Genomic DNA, 19,108 nt, shown 5'->3' with positions numbered 1-19,108 from the left:
TTCTGTCCAATCCCGCCTACTCCCGAAGAAGTTCTGACCAATCCTGTCTACTCTCGAAAGAATTCTGACCAATCCTGCTCACTCCCCAAGGAGTTCTGACCAGTCTTGCTTGCTCCCGAAGGAGTTTTGACCAAGCTCCTCCAGCAGAAGGTTTGACCAATACTGCCCACTCCTGCAATTATTATTTCTATCTGCATCTGCTCATGATATTTCCTAACAAACAAATTAGTAATTCAAACCACCATGACCAGGATAAAGTATTTACTGCAATAAACACATTTCTCAGTGCTGCACGGGCATCCAATACACTCCTATGTTAATGAACATGGCCACACAAGCTTCATATCTGACTGCCCACACAGTCCCTATACACAACTCATGCCCAGTGATCCACTGTGACCCTGACCAGGATAAACTGCTTACTGAAAATGAATGAATGAATTTGTTGAACATCTTACTATGTAAAGATGTAATATAGCTACAGTAATTTTACTGTTTTGAGGCATATTTCACATATAACTAGAACTGAAATTGGACATACACCATATGAACAAAATTTTGTGGACACCTGACCATCACACCCACGTGTGGTTCTTGCGGCCCAAACTTGGAAGCACACAATGGTATAGGATGTCTTTGTATACTGTAGCATTACAATTTCCCTTCACTGGAACTAAGAGGGCCAAACAAAGCGAGGTCCATAAAGACAAGGTTGGAGTAGAAGAACTCAGTTGGCCTGCACAGAGCTCTCACCTCAACCCCTATGAATTTTTGGGGGGATAAACTGGAACGCAGACTTCTTGCTGCACCCAACCTTTTGTGCTCTTGTAGCTGAATGAACACAAATCCCCTCAGCCACAGTCCAAAATCTAGTGGAAAGCCTTCACAGATGAATGGAGGCTGTTATAGCAGTAAAGGGGACAAAAAGACTGCATATTAATGCCAATGGTTTTGGAATGGGATGTTCAACTGGCACGTGTCCACATACCTTTGGCCACATCGTGTATTAAAGTGATAATTTCTATGCTAGAAATAAAGTTGAATGACTTGAGAAAACGTTTTTGCCCTCAGACTGTGTAGCTAAAGCAGTTTGCGGTGTTGTTGGTTGTTTACTCGCCGCTACGCCAGGTGGCAGTTGCTCTGGCTTGCTTCGCCAACGTCATTTCCTCTCTCACCGGAAGTAGCCAAAAAGGCTCGGACGCACGCTGTCATTTGTGCTGACCGATTTGCAAATCTGGATTTTAAATCGAATTGGAATAAACGCATAAAACAAGAATCCCCGTGTTTGATTAGATAACGGGTAAGTATGCGTGTGGATTTTTAAACGTTTTTAATGGATTCACATTGAGGATGTTAATGTTCCTGAGTAGAAGTTAGCCGGCGTCACGCCATATTACAGATCAGTCGTGTGTTAGCTAGCATGCTAGTTATCTTAGCGGCAGATCTGTGGTTTAGCGTAGTCGGTATCTTAATATTAATATTAATAGTAAGAATAATAATAATAATAATTGATTTTTTCCCCACTGAGGAGCCAATGTGTTATTTATTCTGCTCGTAGCTGTTGTTCAGTGCAGACATTGCGGTAGTTTTAGCTTAGCTTAGCTTAGTTTAGCTCAGATTAGCACATTCCCGGGTTAGACTGCAGTGTAGCAGTGATAGTGTTGGATTAATTTCTGCCTCTTGTTTATTAACCGCTTCCCTCGCTGTATGTGGAAGTGGCAGTTTATCTTAGTTTATTTTATTTTGCAGTATATCCTCGACTTGCCCAGCCCAGTACAGTGTCGGCAGGTCTTTTCAGGGTAAAGTAGCTCAGCATGCTCAAAATGTCGGTAGAACTCGCCACGTGACGTCACGCACTAGTTTGCATATCCGTTCACCTATGTGCGTTCATTCATTCACTCCCTCATTCGTTCACTCACTCACGGGCATTCGCACATCACAACAGAGCAGAGTTTTATAAGGATGGATCGTAGTAGACTACCACTTGTTTCTTGTAAATAGAAGTTGGGTTATATCGACTTAGGGTTTTTTACAGTGTTTATGATCGTTTATCGGTCCCTCTAGGATTCTGCGATTGCAGAAGTTCATGCAAAATCGAGCAAAGTCCACGATATACGGAGGAGCTTGCAGTTTTTTTTTCCTTTTTTTCCTCATAATTACAGCAGGTTTGAAGATATCACCACAACATGCATTCAGCCAGAGCCCTCTTTGATTAACGTGTGTTGATTACCAACAGACATCGATGTTAAAGTCTGTGCGAAACAAGTTAGTTTTCCCCGCACAAAAAAACTCCTGCAAAATAAACTTCTTTTGTCCACAACAGTCACAAAAAACTCTCTTAAATCCTGTATGCATTGGTTAATGACCTCGTGTTTCACTTTCTCACAGAATGAATATGTTTGATTAAACTCTGATTAGAACAGCGCTGTTGAATTCTCGAAGGTCAGGAGGTGTGTGTTACTCTCGGGCAGTAGTTCCACCTGTAATCTGAAGGCTAGGTTAATATTACAGTCTGAACAGGACTCTAATGCAAAATTCTAATTCTAAATCATTGACTCCCTTCCGTAGAGACAGCGCTACACAATGACATCATTGAATTCTAATTCTAAATTCTTGATGATTCCTACTGGTCAGTGGTAAGGCTGCATCGGTCTTTCGCTCTGCACAACAAAGGGCAAACCGCCTTCGCGTCAACACGGAAACTTTTCTACGAATGTCCTCCGGTTTGGTTGTTGTCCAGGAAAGCTGAAAGACTCGCGCAGCACAGCCAGGAGGCGCCAAATTGTCGTGGAAATTAGACAACACTGTCAGACTCGTCCTCTGAATGTGAAAAGGTTTATTACAGAAAGATGGTTAATACATGATAGAATAAAGCAAGAGAGAATAATGAGAGCGCTCTGAAGTCCTTGTACTAAACCACTGCTATAGATATGAAAAGCAGAGCATGACTTAATTCTGTGTACCGATAAGCGGTTTGAGGCAGTTCAAACAGGATTTGTTTTAGGATCTTGGACAGAAGAACATGTTTGTGTCTCTGTAAGCAGATAAACATTCTGTATTGATCTCAGTGACATGACATGGCCGCCTTAGACGTTATCCTCAGATGAACATGAACAAGAACAAACTTATTACAAAGTGAAAATGAGTAATTTCCCTCACATTTCCCCCATTTTATCATTACAAAATAAGATAACTAAAATCAACAGAAAAATTACAATGGCGTGAATACATCAGAATCCTTTCACACTTCGTACTTCATACTTCAGAATCCTTTCACGGTTAAACTGAATTCAACATAAAACAGACAGATCAGTGGTCGATTATTGGGAACATTGGGGATCAGTGGCTGCTCATTGGGAACACTGGGGATCAGTGGTTGGTTATTGGGAACATTGGGGATTAGTGTTTGGTCATTGAACATTGGGGATCAGTGGCTGAACATTGGGGATCAGTGGTCGGTTATTGGGAACATTGGGGATCAGTGGTCGTTTATTGGGGATCAGTGGTCGGTTATTGGGAACATTGGGGATCAGTGGCTGCTCATTGGGAACATTGGATTGCACAAGTGCAACTCGGTCAGGCTTTACACACTGTTAGTCAGCTGATCCTGCTCTTAACTGATGTGAGCTGGAGAGCTGTATTGAGTACAGGACAGTCGCTAAAGCGATCTAAAAATCAAGCAGCAGAGTTACTGAGTTGGCAGCACTGGTCCAGTTAGTGGCAGCAATCCACCAGATACTAGGTTTCCCAACCGACAATAAAATTGCAAAAAGAAGAAAATTATGGAGCGTCAGTGTTTTTTGCTGGTGCTAAACTGTTAATCGTTTTACTCCCAAATCTACAGTGTGAACAGCCTTTGTGATGTCCCGTTTCTTCGCCACCGGATCCGACAGCGAGTCGGAAGAGTCCTCATCCGCCGATGAGATCACCCCTAAAGCAACCGGCACTACTTTCAACAAACAGTCAGTATTCATTCATTCACATTCTTCACACAAACACAATGTTCTGGTTTTTTTTTTTTCTTCTTTTCTATGTGACTTTTCAGCATTTTTAATTTTTTTTTTTAATCCTTCTCAGAGCCTTGTTGCTGAGTGACGATGAAGAAGACACCAAAAGAGTGGTGCGCAGCGCCAAGGACAAGAGGTCAGAAGGGGTTTGGTGTTTGTGTGTGTGTGTATACACAGACACCTAGAGGGAGTGGGGCCAAAATGTTTTTGTCAGCAGTTTGTAATAACGAAGTATTAAATAAATGAAGAAATACAATTTTAGTTACAATATCGTGTGTAGATGAAGTTACTTTATTAAAAACAATCAGCTAATCCTTGTTTTTGTGCTTTAGGTTTGAGGAGCTGACAAACTTGATCAAGACCATCCGCAACGCCATGAAGATTCGCGACATGGCCAAGTGTCTGGAGGAGTTTGAGCAGCTGTGTCGAGCGTTCCTCAAGAGCAAAGCGATTGTGGATAAAGAGGGAGTTCCACAGTTCTACGTTCGCCTGCTGGCCGACTTGGAGGATTACCTCAACCAAGTACGTGTGATAACAAAGGACACTTCACTTTATTTAAAAAAAAAAAAAAAAGAAGCCGCCGATGAAGGCAGCTTTAATTTCTCAAAGGTTCCTTGGGAACATTTTGGTGACCTTCGTTTTGAGAGTTTAACAGATACATGTGGTTTGCTGTTGCAGCTATGGGAGGACAAGGAGGGCAAGAAGAAGATGAACAAGAACAACGCTAAAGCTCTGAGTACGCTGCGCCAGAAGATCCGCAAGTACAACCGCGACTTTGAGACGGAGATAGCCACCTACAAGGAGGTCGGTTCTCAGTATTTTAAGTTTATAATAAAAAGCCTCCCTGATAACACTAATAGAATTGAATTGATCCATGTTGTGCTTAAGTTTCTTATAAGAAATGTCAGAAGGTTTTAGTTTTTTCTATATTTGGCTAAGTTGGAAAATTTGACATGATTAAACACTATATCGCAGAAAAAAATCTTATCACAATCCTAGTACATTTCAAGAATGTCTCACACACAGTGAATAATATCATTTTTAGGTTTAGGAACCATATTGGAGCATAGTGCCATCATTTTCCTAATTTTTGTCCTCCACACAAAACTACTGGGGAAAATGTATGAATATTTCACGCGTGCACTTAATGAAATCAAAGGGATGCTTGGCTAAATAAATGACATTTAATTTCTTTATCAGTAATATCCTCTGTCCTGTGCTCTAGTCTCTTACATAGTGCTTATAATGTGTGTTTTAACTGTAAGAGGACAGAAGCTGAAGGAAACCGTTTTCTTAAATTCTTAAGATCTCCTCCTGCTTGCCTTTAGAACCCTGAACAGTCTGCTGATGAAGAGGAAGAGAAAGAGGAAGCTGGATCTGGTATGTCATGGATCTGGTATCTGTGTGTTGTTAACCTAGGCACTAGTCTGAAATGATCATCTGCCAAATGTAGAGAAACTACTAGTTTAACTCTTCGGCCAGCTCGGAAAGTAGCGATAGGTATTATCCATCCATCCGTCCATCTTCAACCGCTTATCTGTTATCGGGTCGCGGGGGCAGCAACTCTAGCAGGGGACCCCAAACTTCCCTCTCCCGAGCCACATTAACCAGCTCTGACTGGGGGATCCCGAGGCGTTCCCAGGCCAGTGTAGAGCTATAATCTCTCCACCTAGCCCTGGGTCTTCCCCGAGGTTTCCTCCCAGCTGGACGTGCCTGGAACACCTCCCTAGGGAGGCGCTCAGGGGGCATCCTTACCAGGTGCCCCGAACCACCTCAACTTTCTCCTTTCAACGCAAAGGAGCAGCGGCTCTACTCTGAGTTCTTGAATTTCCCCTTGGGGATCAATAAAGTATCTATCTATCTCTCAGATAGCCGAGCTTCTCACCCTATCTCTAAGGGATAAGCTAGCCACCCTCCTGAGAAAACCCATTTCGGCCTCTTGCACCCGCGATCTAGTTCTTTCGGTCACTACCCAGCCTATATGACCATAGGTGAGGGTAGGAACGAAAATTGCCCGGTATATCGAGAACTTTGCCTTCCGGCTCAGCTTTCTTTTCGTCACAACGGTGCGGTAAAGCGATTGCAATACCGCTCCCGCTGCTCTGATTTTCCGGCCGATCTCGCGCGCCGATGTCCCCTCACTTGTGAGCAAGGCCCCGAGGTACTTGAACTCCTTCACTTTGGTTAAGTACTCATTCCCTACCCGGAGTAGGCACTCCATTGGTTTCCTGCTGAGAACCATGGCCTCAGATTTAGAGGTGCTAATCCTCATCCCAACCGCTTCACACTCAGCTGCGAACTGATCCAGTGAGAGCTGAAGGTCACGGGCCGATGATGCCATCAAGACCTCATCATCTGCAAAAAGCAGCGATGAGTTCATCAGGCCACCAACCGCAACCCCTCCCCACCATGACTACGTCTCCATATCCTGTCCATGTATATCACAAACAGGATTGATGTCAAAGCGCAGCCCTGGCGGAGATCAAACCCCCACCTGGAACGAGTCCGACTTTTTGCTGAGAATCCCGGCACAGCTCTCGCTTTGGGCGTACAGCGATTGGATAGCCCTAAGAAGGGAACCCCTCACCCCATCCTCCCACAGTAAACCCCGGGGGACCCATGTAGACCGGATGGGCATACTCCCAGGCCCCCTCCAAGATCCTTGCGAGAGTAAAGAGCTGGTCTGTTGTTCCACGACCTGGACGGAATCCGCATTGTTCCTCTTCAATCCGAGGTCCGACTATTGGCCGAACCCTCCATTCCAACACCTTGGAGTAGACTTTACCAGGGGGTAGCTGAGAAGTGTGATTCTCCTATAATTGGCACATTTTCTGGTCTGTCCAAAGTCTTCCCCCTCCTCTTGACCCAACTCACCACCAGATGGTGAACAGTTGACAGCTCTGCCCCTCTCTTCACCCGAGTGTCCAGAACATGCGGCCTCAGATCAGATGATACGATTACAAAATCGACCTTCGGCCTAGGGTGCTCTGGTACCACGAACACTTATGAGTCTCCTTATGTTCGAACATGGTATTCGTTATAGACAATCCATGACTAGGACAGAAGTCCAACAACAAATGCCCGCTCGGGTTTATATCAGGGTGGTCATTCCTCCCAATCACGCCTCTCCAGGTATCTCCATCATTGCCCACGTGCGCGTTGAAGTCTCCCAGCAGAGCTATGGAGTCCCTTACTGGTGCCCCATGCAGGACTCCGTTCAGGGTCTCCAAGAAGGCCGAGTACTCTGAACTGGTGTTCAGTACATATGCACAGACAACAGTCAGAGTTTCCCCCAACAACCCGTAGGTGTAAGAAGGCGACCCTCACGTCCACCGGGGTAAACTCCACCATAACAGTGCTCAAACGGGGACTTGAGTATCCCCACACCCGTTCGGCGCCTCACACCGTGGTCCATCCCATATCCAGGAGTACGGTTCCAGGACCGAGACTCTGCGTAGAGGTAAGCCCCACCAGATCTAACGTAGCGCTCCACCTCCCGCACAAGTTCCAGTTCCTTTCCCCACAGAGAGGTGACGTTCCACGTCCCCAGAGCCAGCCTCTGCCGCCCAAGTCTGGTCCGTCGAGGCCCCTGACTTTCACTGCCTCCCGTGTAGCAGCACACCCAACCCCCACGGTTCACCCCACGAGTGGTGGGCCCATAGGATGGAGGGGGGGGTGCCACGTTGCTTTTTGGGCTTTGCCCGGCTGGGCTCCGTGGCAAACCCGGCCACCAGGTGCTCGCAGTTGGGCCCTCCCTCTGGGCTTGGCTCCAGACGGGAGCTCTCCTCTCTTTGCTTTCTTCATGAGGGTTTCTTTGAACCATTCTTAGTCTGGCCCTCCCCTTTGACCACTTTGCCTTGGGAGACCCTACCAGGAGCACAAGGCACCAGACAACACAGCTCTCAGGTTCATAGGGACACACAAACCTCTCCACCACGATAAGCTGACGGTTCCCGGAGAGGGTTGGGTATTATTTTAATATAAATATTCGTATTCATTCAAATTTGAATATTCCAAGTGGGACATAGTCACTTCTGGTGCTGCTGTAACACAAGAACTGCTTTTCCTGGCGTTAGATTTACTGTATTGACCAGATGTATGTGGAAGAATTTCAGAATGGTTACAATATGTGGCAGAATGTTCCGAACCCAAAGCAGCATCTCAGACCAAAGTATTTCATGCTTCGGCATTTAAAAAGAAAGACTGTTTTTCAGGTAGATTTCTGAGGCTTCTACAGCTGATCATATTCCTGCAGCAGGGAGAGGAACCTCCTTTCTGGTGTGCAAGCTTAATGTTGGCGATTTTATTGTGATAACTCTGATTTAACACGTACCTTCTCCGTGTGTGATGTGCAGGCTCGTCCTCGGACAGCGACGGAGAGGGAGCAGGAGAAGGCGGCACAGCAAAGAGTTTTATGAAGAAGAAGCCTGCAGCTGAGACAGTTCCTGAAGCCAGCAAGTTCCTCAAGGGTGCAACTGCTGTGAGCCACTGACCTTCTTTATAAACCAGAAAACAAATACAAGAGCATCAAACACAAAAATATATTATATAAAATCATGACCTCCAAATCTAAAAGACTGCTTTCCAAATCCTGACCAGAAACCGCAATAGCTGAGTGCTATTAAGTGTTCTGCTTAAAGTGTTGTCAGAAAGTCTTCAGTACAGGGGACTGTTGTTTGTCGTTTTAACTTCAAAGAGAGAGAAATAGACACCAGTGCTTTAACACAAAATGTAACAGGAACTTATTTTGTCAGTGTTCCGCAACTATACATGGTTGATGTTTGTTTGGTTTCTAAAATTTTTTTAAATTAATATAAAGTATAATCCATGGAAAACGATTATTTGAATGGTCCGAAGTGTTTAACTCCTTTTTATACAACTGTTTGTCCACGAATCTGATTGGTTGAACGGTGTTCCAAAAGTGCTTATATTTCCTATAACCACACTGGTTATATTGCACTTCCTAGTTCAAAGCGGTTACTACAGTAGTGTTAACGACATCATCAGTGGACATGACAATACACCCAACATCGGCACGGCCGTGATTAGCGATCGGCTACGGCCGAGTCGATATTCAGTATAATCTCATTCTTGCTTGTGCAGGGTTACTTAAACATATCACCACTATAGATAAAAGAATCCAGTCAGCATATAACAGGCAGGTAGAATCGCCGGCTGGTTAGATGACGCAATACTCGGCTGTGGTGTTGACTGACTTTTCTGTGCTGTAGGATGATGAATCAGAGAGCAGCGATGACGAAGACTGGGGCAGTGACTCCATGGACAGCAGCAGTGAAAGCGATGACAACGATGGCAACACTGCGTCCCTGGCTACGGCTTTCCTCAAAAAGTAAGTCTCGCACTGGAGTGGGGTTTTTTCTTTTTGGCTATTCTCACATGTGCAGGTTTATCATCAATACAGCATCAACTCGTAATGTCCCGGTGTACATTTTTACTGATTTATTTAATTCACATCATAAAATTTCCATTTGATGACTTCTGTAAGGAACTTATTTATGTGAACGTATGTTTACTATGTTACTACAGTCTTGCTGTAAAAGATGTCCTTTGTTCATGAGGCCGCCGTTGCCAAAGTAGTGAACAGAAGGTGTGTTTCTCAGGACCCAGGACGGTGACAAGCAGCTGAGCGAAACCAGAAAGGAGGAGAGGAAGAGGAGGACCAAAAAGAAGGAGCGTGCTGACGAGGAGGGCGAGGAAGGCGAGGAGGAGGGTGCGGACGGCGACGAAGGAGGCTGGAAGAAGGTGAGGGGAGGAGTTCCGCTGGTCAAGGAGAAGCCCAAGATGTTCGCCAAAGGCACTGAGATAAACACGACCGTGGTGGTGAAGAAACTCCACGAGATCCTGCAGGCACGAGGAAAGAAGGGAACAGACAGGTATTCATGCGCAAAGCTGTATTGAACAGTCTAACAGTGTTATTTCTTGAACTAGCTTTTGAGCGTACTGCTCAGTATCAGTCCGACCCATATGTTTTATCGTTTAAGTTGTTGGCACAAAGACATCCTGTCCCCTGAAATACACTTTTGTGATTTTCTTGTTGGCGATCTTTGCACCCCAGCATCCATTTAGTACAGTAATATCTGGTGTGAGATTTGGACCTCCTTTGATTACATTTTGTATTGCAAAAAAAAAAAACATCGTCAGTCTTTCCCCACCTTTAGCGACATGTCCACTAGTAATTAGTTCTTTTCTGTGGCTCCACTTGGGCAATTGTTTCTGAAAAGAGTAGCATAGTGGTGTCCAGTGCTGCAGTATTCCTTATATTGAAAGGGTGTGTGTGTGTGTGTTAGAGCTGCTCAGATCGAGCTCCTCCATGCTCTCGCGGCCATCTCCAATGAGAACAACCTGGGTGAAGGCATCATGGTTAAGATCAAGTTCAACATCATCGCCTCGCTGTATGACTACAACCCCAATCTGGCTGCCTTCATGAAGGTGGGAGGTTTTTACTTGTACTTTTAAAAAAAAAAAAAAAAGATTATTGTCTAGTACAGTTCTGCTTTAGGTTTGACACATTTATGGGCTGAAACATCTATTCGTGCATAAGAAAAGTTGTTTCTTTCTCCTTCCATCTATTCCCTTCTCAGCCGGAAATGTGGAAGAAGTGTCTGGAATGCATCGACGAGCTGCTGGACATCCTGTTCGCCAACAACAACATCTTCATCGGCGAGAACATCGCTGAAGACAGTGAGAACCTGGCCATCTCTGACCAGGTCAGCATTTCTTTTCATCCTGGGAGGAAAACAATCTGTAAGATTCTGCCCCTGAGCTAACCTGCATAAATAAATAAATAAATAAGGGTGGGGTGAGGGGCGGAGTTAACAGTAATAGCTTTTCTTATGACTTCATTTGTTCAAAAACCAGTGAAACTACTTTTATTAGAACTCTTTGAAGACGTTTTGCGTGAGATCAGGTCGAGGCTTTATATTCCTAATTCACAGTGTCAGTTCCAGGGGTATGCGCATGGACAGTGTGGGAATTCCTCACGCTTTTTTGCTTCGTGTTGCAGCCTTTCCGTGTGCGTGGTTGCATCCTGACGCTGGTGGAGAGAATGGACGAGGAGTTCACCAAGATCATGCAGAACACAGACCCCCATTCACAGGGTGAGTTAAATAACTAAACTGTCAGTTAAACTAAGAGTGCGTCTCATTTTTTTAATACTAATATTGTTAACGTGGTTCTGTACCAGGTAGACTTGTGCCTTGTTGATTCTAAATTTTTTTTTCCTTGCTCAAGATTTTGCATTTTTAAAATGGCGCAATGGTTAACGAACGTCCAGAACCGTTAGCCTACCCAGGAAATCAAACACTTCCACAATTTCTCATTTAAGGATAACAGTGGAGGGTAAAATAATAATATTAGCTGTGCATTCAGGAACTGCAGCAACCGCAAAAAAACTAGACTAGAGATCGACGTCGTTTTCGACACAATGATAACACCACCGAACTGAACAAATCTTTTTTTTTTATTTTTATTTTTTACTTATCCTTGCATTCAAAACGACTCTTATTTATACACCAATAAGTAGAGGGGTCTGAAAGAGTGCGGAAAGTAAATAATAAAGTGTGTGTGTGTGTGGTTGTTTTGTTTTGTTTTTTTGTTTACAAATAAAAGCTTTGCGTTAGATTACGTGACTTCGCGAGTTAGCTTCTATTTCTTCTTAAGCTGCATATAATTTATGTAACATATCATTTGTGCATTAATGGCTATTATGTTAAATAAGTTTTATTAATTAAAGCAAACAAGTATACTTTACCTGTGCACACCGTTGTTGACTCGTCTCCCCTCAGATGCAGTTCTGCAATGGTAGTCCTGCACGCAATTCTCAAAACGGCCACAAGATGGCACCATTTTATTGGTGGATTCGATATTACAAAAACGATATCTGATTATGGAAAAATGCTAAAATATCGGTAAAACCAATCATCAGTTGATCTCGGTTATAGACTGAGTACAGCACAACAGGTAAAGAGAGGCGCAACGTATTGAAATTCAATACAAATATTTACTTTTTGCTTTTCCAGAGTATGTGGACAACCTGAAAGATGAGGGACACGTCTGCTGCATCATCGACCGCCTGCTGCAGTACCTGGAGAGCAAAGGCACAACGGAGGAAGTGTGCCGTGTGTACCTGCGCCGCATCATGCACACATACTACAAGTTTGACTACAAGGCCCACCGTCGCAGCCTGGGCTTGCAGGGCGAAAGCAAAGTAAGTGAGCACATACTGTTTATACCATTTTGATTTTCATTAATGGTTCATATTAGCATTAAAGCATGTTTAGCATTAGGTTCATAACATTCCAACACCCCCCCCAGTCTGAGCAGGACCAGGAAGAGAGCGAAGGGGAGGACAGCGCCATCATCATGGACCGCTTGTGCAAGTTCATCTACGCCAAGGACCGCACCGACCGCATCCGCACCTGTGCTATTCTGTGCCACATCTACCACCACGCTCTTCACAGCCGCTGGTACCAGGCTCGTGACCTCATGCTAATGAGTCACCTGCAAGATAACATTCAGCATGCTGACCCTCCTGTACAGGTACACACACACACACACACACACACACACACACACACACACACACACACACAGACAGAGACTTGTAGGCGCTAATGTAGTTTCAGTGGAAGAGTTCAGACACTGGTGAGGTGTCCCTGTTGTAGATAGCTGTGGAATTCACTTCCCCATCACATCCGCAACTGTGACTCCGTGCAAGATTCAAAACTTCTTTAAAAACTCGTCTCTTCAGGCTTGCATATTCTTTGTGACACGGTTACATGATACTTAATTATAATGTGTGTTATAGTTTTTTGTACAATATTGTCTAATGCGTATATATGTATGTGTTTTAGTGTTTTGTGACTTGTATTTGCAACCAAGTGACCTTGGGTGTCTTGAAAGGCTCTTTTAAAAATAAACGTATTATTATTATTATTATTATTATTAGCAGATTTTAGTCATTTAAATCTTGCATTGGTTAGCAGCAATCATCTGTAATATTATAATGTAATATCACATTTACTTGGGAGAACATTAAATTGATAAATGCTGATAGTCAGGTTTGTGATTTGAATGGTGTTCATAGTCATTTTAAAGACAACAGCCAAATGAACCTGAGAAACAACACCATCAGCAGCATTTATTCTGTTACTATCATTTTATACTGAATAAATGGAAAATAGGTTAGGACCTAACATAGATCCCTGTGGGGCACCTGTGTTTATTGGCATGTTTGTTAGATTTTTTTACAATTTTTTATTTTTTTTTTACTGCATCTAGTCTACTAACACCAAAGAAAACCTTTAAATAGAATGCATAATAAACTACAGTCTGGGAGTGATTTATTTAACGATCCATTTTTGCCCCACAGATCCTCTACAACAGGACCATGGTGCAGCTGGGCATCTGCGCGTTTCGCCAGGGCATGATCAAAGACGCTCACAATGCCCTGCTGGACATCCAGTCGAGCGGCAGGGCGAAGGAGCTGCTCGGCCAGGGCCTGCTCATGAGGAACATGCAGGAGAGAAACGCAGAGCAAGAGAAGATTGAGAAGAGGCGACAGGTACGATTAGAGCAGGGGTCAGTGCTGCAGTGCTGGTGGTCAATTATAAATAATATGCAAGAGTACTCTAGGGTACTGTAGTTATACACACAGTCAGCCATAACATTTAAAACCACTGACGAGTGACACGAATAACATTGATTATCTTGCTACAGTGACACCTGTCATGTGGAATATGTTCGGCAGGAACTTCAGTTCTCAAAGTTGATGTGTTAGAAGTAGGATTAATGGGAAAGCGTACGAATCTGAGTGACAGATTGTGATGGCTAGGCGATTGGGTCAGAGCATCTCTGAAACTGCAGGTCTTGTGGGGGTGTTTCTGGTATGCAGTGGTTAGTACTTACCAAAGGTGGTCCAAGGAAGGACAACCGGTGAACTGGAGACAGGGTCATAGGCACCCAAGGCTCATTGATACGCGTGGGAAGTGAAGCCCAATTTTCTAATCTGTGTGTTATGTAAGCAGCTATAAACAGTCCCTCAGAACCCTTTCTTTTTTTTTCTTTCCTTTCTCTTTAAAACAATGTGCTGGCACTGGAGATTGCTTCCATGTTCATCTACATATTCACAGAAACCTTCAACATATCAATGATTTAAATGTTTTTTTCTTATTTAAATAAGTTTTCTGTTAGTCTTAAATTATTAAGGAGCTTCCTTGTGAATGAGTTTCTATAGAAATGAATCAACCCTTTCTGATTTGAGATGTCTAGAACCAAAATATAGCCACCAACGTGTCATATCTGGCAATAGGATAGTGTTAATAAGAGCCAAAATTGTGCGTAACATTTTACTCTATTACTTGTGTTTCTCGCTCAGGTGCCATTCCACATGCACATCAACCTAGAGCTGCTGGAGTGTGTGTATTTGGTGTCCGCCATGCTGCTGGAGATCCCCTACATGGCAGCGCACGAGTTTGATGCCCGTCGCCGCATGATCAGCAAACAGTTCCACCACCAGCTGCGTGTGGGCGAGAGACAGCCGCTACTGGGTGAGCACACGAGTGCATTTTAGTTTCTTAAGAGTTGCTGCCGTGTTTCTTTTTAATAGTCTATAAGTGCTCTAGTTAGATCGTGAAGGGATTCTTGCATAAAAAAGTTTTTTTTCATCATTCCTTTTATTTAACCATAGTGTACATCTTCCTCACACTCAGGGTCACGTTGGCACTGAAATAAGACCCATTCTCTATCTCCAGGTCCGCCCGAGAGCATGAGGGAGCACGTGGTGGCTGCGAGCAAAGCCATGAAGATGGGTGACTGGCGCACGTGCCATTCCTTCATCATCAACGAGAAGATGAACAGCAAAGTGTGGGACTTGTTCCCTGAGGCGCAGTGCGTACGTGAAATGCTCGTCAGGTAAAGGCCACCTTCGGGATCGTCATCTCCTAAATGGACGACCCCAAACGTCAGGCAACAGATAAAATATGCTTACCTTGCCTTCTTTATGAGCTCATATATTAATTAATCACATTCTTGATCATATCTCGGTAGGTAGCTAGATGAAAATGGGACGAGGGTTACTGCTGGTAGATAGTTAACAAATTTCTGTGTACTGAAGTACAAGATGAAGCATTAGATAATGAACCAAGAGAACTCTTTGAAGGGGGGGTTGAGTATTAGCAAAGTAATCAGTGACAGTGGTGTGATGCCAGCCTGAATTGATTATTTTCCTATAACAGCACACCCTGAAGTCTTTCATCCCTCTTTATACCACAGCACTTTGCCAACAATTAAAATAATTGTTTAATTGATAAACTGCACATGATGTTTTTTTTTTTTTTCAGTTAATAGTTACATTTAGTTCTGTGGAACGACTGTGAAGCAAGTTGGATCCTGTCGTCATTAATATTTTATTTTCTAATTCTACAGGAAGATTCAGGAGGAATCGTTACGTACCTACTTGTTTACCTACAGCAGTGTGTACGACTCTATCAGGTACTGCTACAGCAAGCTGTGTTTACTAGATTGCTGACTGTTTTGTGGTGATGTCGCTACATGACGTGTGTGTGTGTGTGTCTGTTTCTACAGTATGGCGACTCTCTCTGACATGTTTCAGCTGGAGTTGCCCATGGTGCACAGCATCATCAGCAAAATGATCATCAACGAGGAGCTTATGGTAAAGGCCGACTGCTGGCTGTCCTTGTGGATTTGCTCTTTTTCTTTTAAGCGGTTTTGATGATGGATTAGATTAGATTTGATAATTTTTGCTGTACTTCTCTTCCAGGCATCTCTCGACCAACCGACTCAGACGGTGGTGATGCACAGGACCGAGCCAACATGCCTGCAGAACATGGCGCTGCAGCTAGCAGAGAAGCTGGGCGGCCTGGTGGAGAACAACGAGCGTGTGTTTGACCTTAAACAGGGCGTCTACGGAGGCTACTTCAACAGAGGTGAGGAACAAGCTATAGTTTTGTATTGTCATCTCACGATTATACAATGGGACAGGATATTAAGCATGCCCGTATGAACAAGTGTAAGGCATCATCAGTGTACAAAAGGTTCGAATGCAGTAAAGCGACAAGTAAAAATAACTACATTTAACGCGACATGTAACAGTAAAACAACAAATGACGTGCTGAGAGCATCGCATATAAACAGCCATCAACGTGTGGCATTCTGGGAAAACGCATCAGACGCCACTGTGAAATAAAACGTCTATATTTTAAATAATGTGGCATCGAGAGGCAAAAACATGTCTACTGGTAGCAGAGTGTGATAGGTTTGAGTAGCATTAGTGCAAGTTCTTCATTTAAGACGTCATCAAACGAACAGGAAGTGAGATTACGGATGACGGTAATCGCTCCACTGTCCGTGCTCACGCGTTTCTCTGCTTATATCTTGAAATACTAAGACACTCGAATATCTCATTCCTCATTCTGTTGAACAGATCAGAAAGGAGGTTACCAACAGAAGCAAGGCTACCAGAGAGGTAGGTGTATTCATGGACAGACCTGCGCACAACAGCGCCTGTGTTACACACTGCATTGCAACTCTCTTCAGTTTGCAGGTTTGAACATTTCGAGCATTCGTGCAGGATCACCTTGAGTTTCTCCTCCCCTTTATTTTTATTTATTAAAGAACATGTCATACTGTTTTATCCCATTCTAGTTACATGTAATGTTCTGGAACGTCCATTAGACAAGTTCCTGTTATCGTTCGCATGCTTATGGTTTCTCAAAGAGAGAAGCTGCAAAACACAGTGTCCCCCATTCTGACCACTTTCTCATGGCAGAACTGAAAGTTTCAGTGCTGACACCGGAGACTCCTTCCATACGGGTGAAATAACGGTCTTCTTGCAGAAAACTTGAACGATTTTCTTTGTTGAATAACAACACAAGATTAAAGTGATCATCACAGTGACCCATCACAGTGACCCATCACTGTGTTAAGCACTTTTGAGGAAAGGTGAGGTGGGCTTTTGGTGTCTGCCTCATTCATTAACATATCTGCACTGGCAATCACAGTGGACCTTCACCTTACAAAAGACCTTTCCTGTGTTCAGAAGGCATCCAATCCTGTTTGGAAATTAGCATTTAGTGTTGATTTGGTGGACTGGGCATTGTTTCATCTTTAAATCCTAATCATTTTGTACAAATATATCCTTTTAATCGCTGAAATTTTCAACTTGAAACACATTTGATCACCTGTCATTGTCTGATTATTTTTCCTATATCAGTGTTTATTCAGGTGTTTTATTGCTTACTTAATAAGGAGTTCTGTCGTGAGCTGTCAGGAACATCAGTGCATCTCTCAGTACAGACTGCCTGTCAGTTGTGCATAAGCACGCACTGTATTTAGATCAGTGTGGCTGCATTAACATCTGTGCTGTCATTGCCAACGGTTTCTTTTCTGCTCTTTCTCCTCCTCAGATCAGAAAGGTTCCTACCAGCAGAAACAAAACTACCAGCGAGGATCCTACAGGAACCAGAACCAGAACCAAAGCTCTTACTGAGTTCAGTTACAGCGAATCTCTCATTCCATTCTCGCCTCTGTGCACTTCCATCATCTCCACTGCTTCAAAATAAGAGCATATTATCCACTTTTACTATAGTGCAGTTTTGTAGCTGGAGTAAACATCCATCCAGGTATTTGAAGTCATGCTTAAGCAAGATTTGCTTCTCCTTAGTCGATTCAAACGCATTAAGGTGGAGCAGATTTTAAGGTAGAATATGATCAGGCATGGGGAAGCATTTGTTTTTCTGTGATGCCCAGTACACTTGATGAAACAATAAATATTTTTCAGTTCATAAAGACGTTGACCAATTTATTGGCCGTTTTCTTTATTTGTGGGCGTTTCCATGTAAACAGCAACGCCGCTGTCTGTAGACGAGGTCTTCACCACACACGGGTCACTACACAGGTCATAATGTTCAAACATGTTCAATATTCACTCGATCCTCCACAAATGACCCGTGTGAATACAGGGAGTGTGTCCTGAGTGAATCAACAGCCGGCAACCATTTGAAACCAATAATTTTAGCGTTACCTGAACACAATTTTCGAATCTAAACAATATAATATAATGTACAGGAAACCAACTGTATAATATACTGGTGCAAATGCTACTGAAACCGGTCCAAAAAAAGGGAGCAGAACAGATTTGATGTGCTCAAGCAATGTCAGGTGGCTAAAATTACCAAGGGAGTTAATTATCTAGCTAACAGCACCGACTGCTGTTAACAGGGAACGTCAGTATTTCACTTCTTTCTCTACATTTCACTGACATGACGTTGGTTTAGTTTTGAATCGAGGAAGCTCTCTGTCTGAAATACAGACATGTATTTTGTAGAAAATGCAGCGAGTTGAATCGGTACAACCGAGAGCCACGCGAAACTGATGTTTTAAATTAGTAACCGACACTGATCTCGTTTCACGTAATATGTAAAGAAGGTTTTCAAAAAAAATAAATAAATTCCTTTGTTTTTTCACAAACCCAAACATTTCAGTATGTATTTAGGTGTTTTCAGTCGTTCATGTGGAGTAAGCATTTCATCCTGATCGCAGCTGCAGTGGGTCTAGAGCCTATCCCAGGAACCCTGGGTGTGAGGCAGGAATACACACACTCCTACACACCTAGGGACAGTTTATCATAGCCGGTGCACCTACTGGCATGTTTTTGGGAAATGAGAGGAAACCGGAGAACCCAGAGGAAACTTCAGAAAGACATGGAGAAAACGTGACGCAGTATCCCAAGGTTCTTGTTGCGTTTTAGTGATATCTCTTTCGATTTCACTGCGTATTGAGCAAGTTACACGTCTTATTAGTGAACCTGAATGTGGAGGTAGTTGTGTTTTGAAAAGTGGCCCAATGAAATGACTTGTCTTCATATGTGAAGAGCTTTGAGATCTGTAAATCTCTGAAATACCCAACTTGGCAAACCAGGAGGGCAGGAGGATATCTGTAAAATCCCGAGCTGCATTTGATGAAGAATTTGCTGAATTAACAATTTGCTTGAATTGTGACCCCTATTATTATTATTATTATTATTATTATTATTATCAGCTGTCCATAATTAAATTAAATAT

General features: G+C 43.4%; 1 protein-coding gene across 1 annotated transcript; it reads left to right on the top strand.

Moving 5' to 3' along the window:
- The first annotated feature begins 1,147 nt into the window (after window positions 1–1,147).
- eif3c (eukaryotic translation initiation factor 3, subunit C) lies at window positions 1,148–17,834 on the top strand. The gene is made up of 22 exons (XM_017482996.3): window positions 1,148–1,300; window positions 3,845–3,962; window positions 4,078–4,143; window positions 4,340–4,529; window positions 4,686–4,811; window positions 5,336–5,387; window positions 8,363–8,487; window positions 9,239–9,357; window positions 9,629–9,901; window positions 10,316–10,457; window positions 10,610–10,735; window positions 11,032–11,125; window positions 12,047–12,234; window positions 12,342–12,566; window positions 13,399–13,590; window positions 14,404–14,575; window positions 14,780–14,939; window positions 15,453–15,518; window positions 15,612–15,699; window positions 15,808–15,973; window positions 16,471–16,512; window positions 17,453–17,834. The coding sequence occupies exons 2-22, from the start codon at window positions 3,862–3,864 to the stop codon at window positions 17,533–17,535; spliced, it is 2,796 nt and encodes a 931-aa protein (XP_017338485.2). The 5' UTR covers window positions 1,148–1,300; window positions 3,845–3,861; the 3' UTR covers window positions 17,536–17,834.
- The last annotated feature ends 1,274 nt before the right edge of the window (window positions 17,835–19,108 follow it).

Source organism: Ictalurus punctatus, chromosome 13 (genome assembly GCF_001660625.3).
Source record: "Ictalurus punctatus breed USDA103 chromosome 13, Coco_2.0, whole genome shotgun sequence".
Classification (NCBI taxonomy): domain Eukaryota; kingdom Metazoa; phylum Chordata; class Actinopteri; order Siluriformes; family Ictaluridae; genus Ictalurus; species Ictalurus punctatus.
The sequence above is the reverse complement of the archived record's forward strand: the minus strand, read 5'-3'. Positions and strand labels throughout refer to the sequence as shown.

What these genes read in the sequence shown, in the direction of transcription:
- eif3c (XM_017482996.3), top strand. Translation starts at nt 3,862, where the DNA reads ATGTCCCGTTTCTTCGCCACCGGATCCGACAGCGAGTCGGAAGAGTCC. An exon ending in TCCTCAAGGGTGCAACTGCT is followed by an intron (nt 8,488 to 9,238) that starts GTGAGCCACTGA and finishes TCTGTGCTGTAG; the next exon opens with GATGATGAATCAGAGAGCAG. An exon ending in ACCTGGCCATCTCTGACCAG is followed by an intron (nt 10,736 to 11,031) that starts GTCAGCATTTCT and finishes TTCGTGTTGCAG; the next exon opens with CCTTTCCGTGTGCGTGGTTG.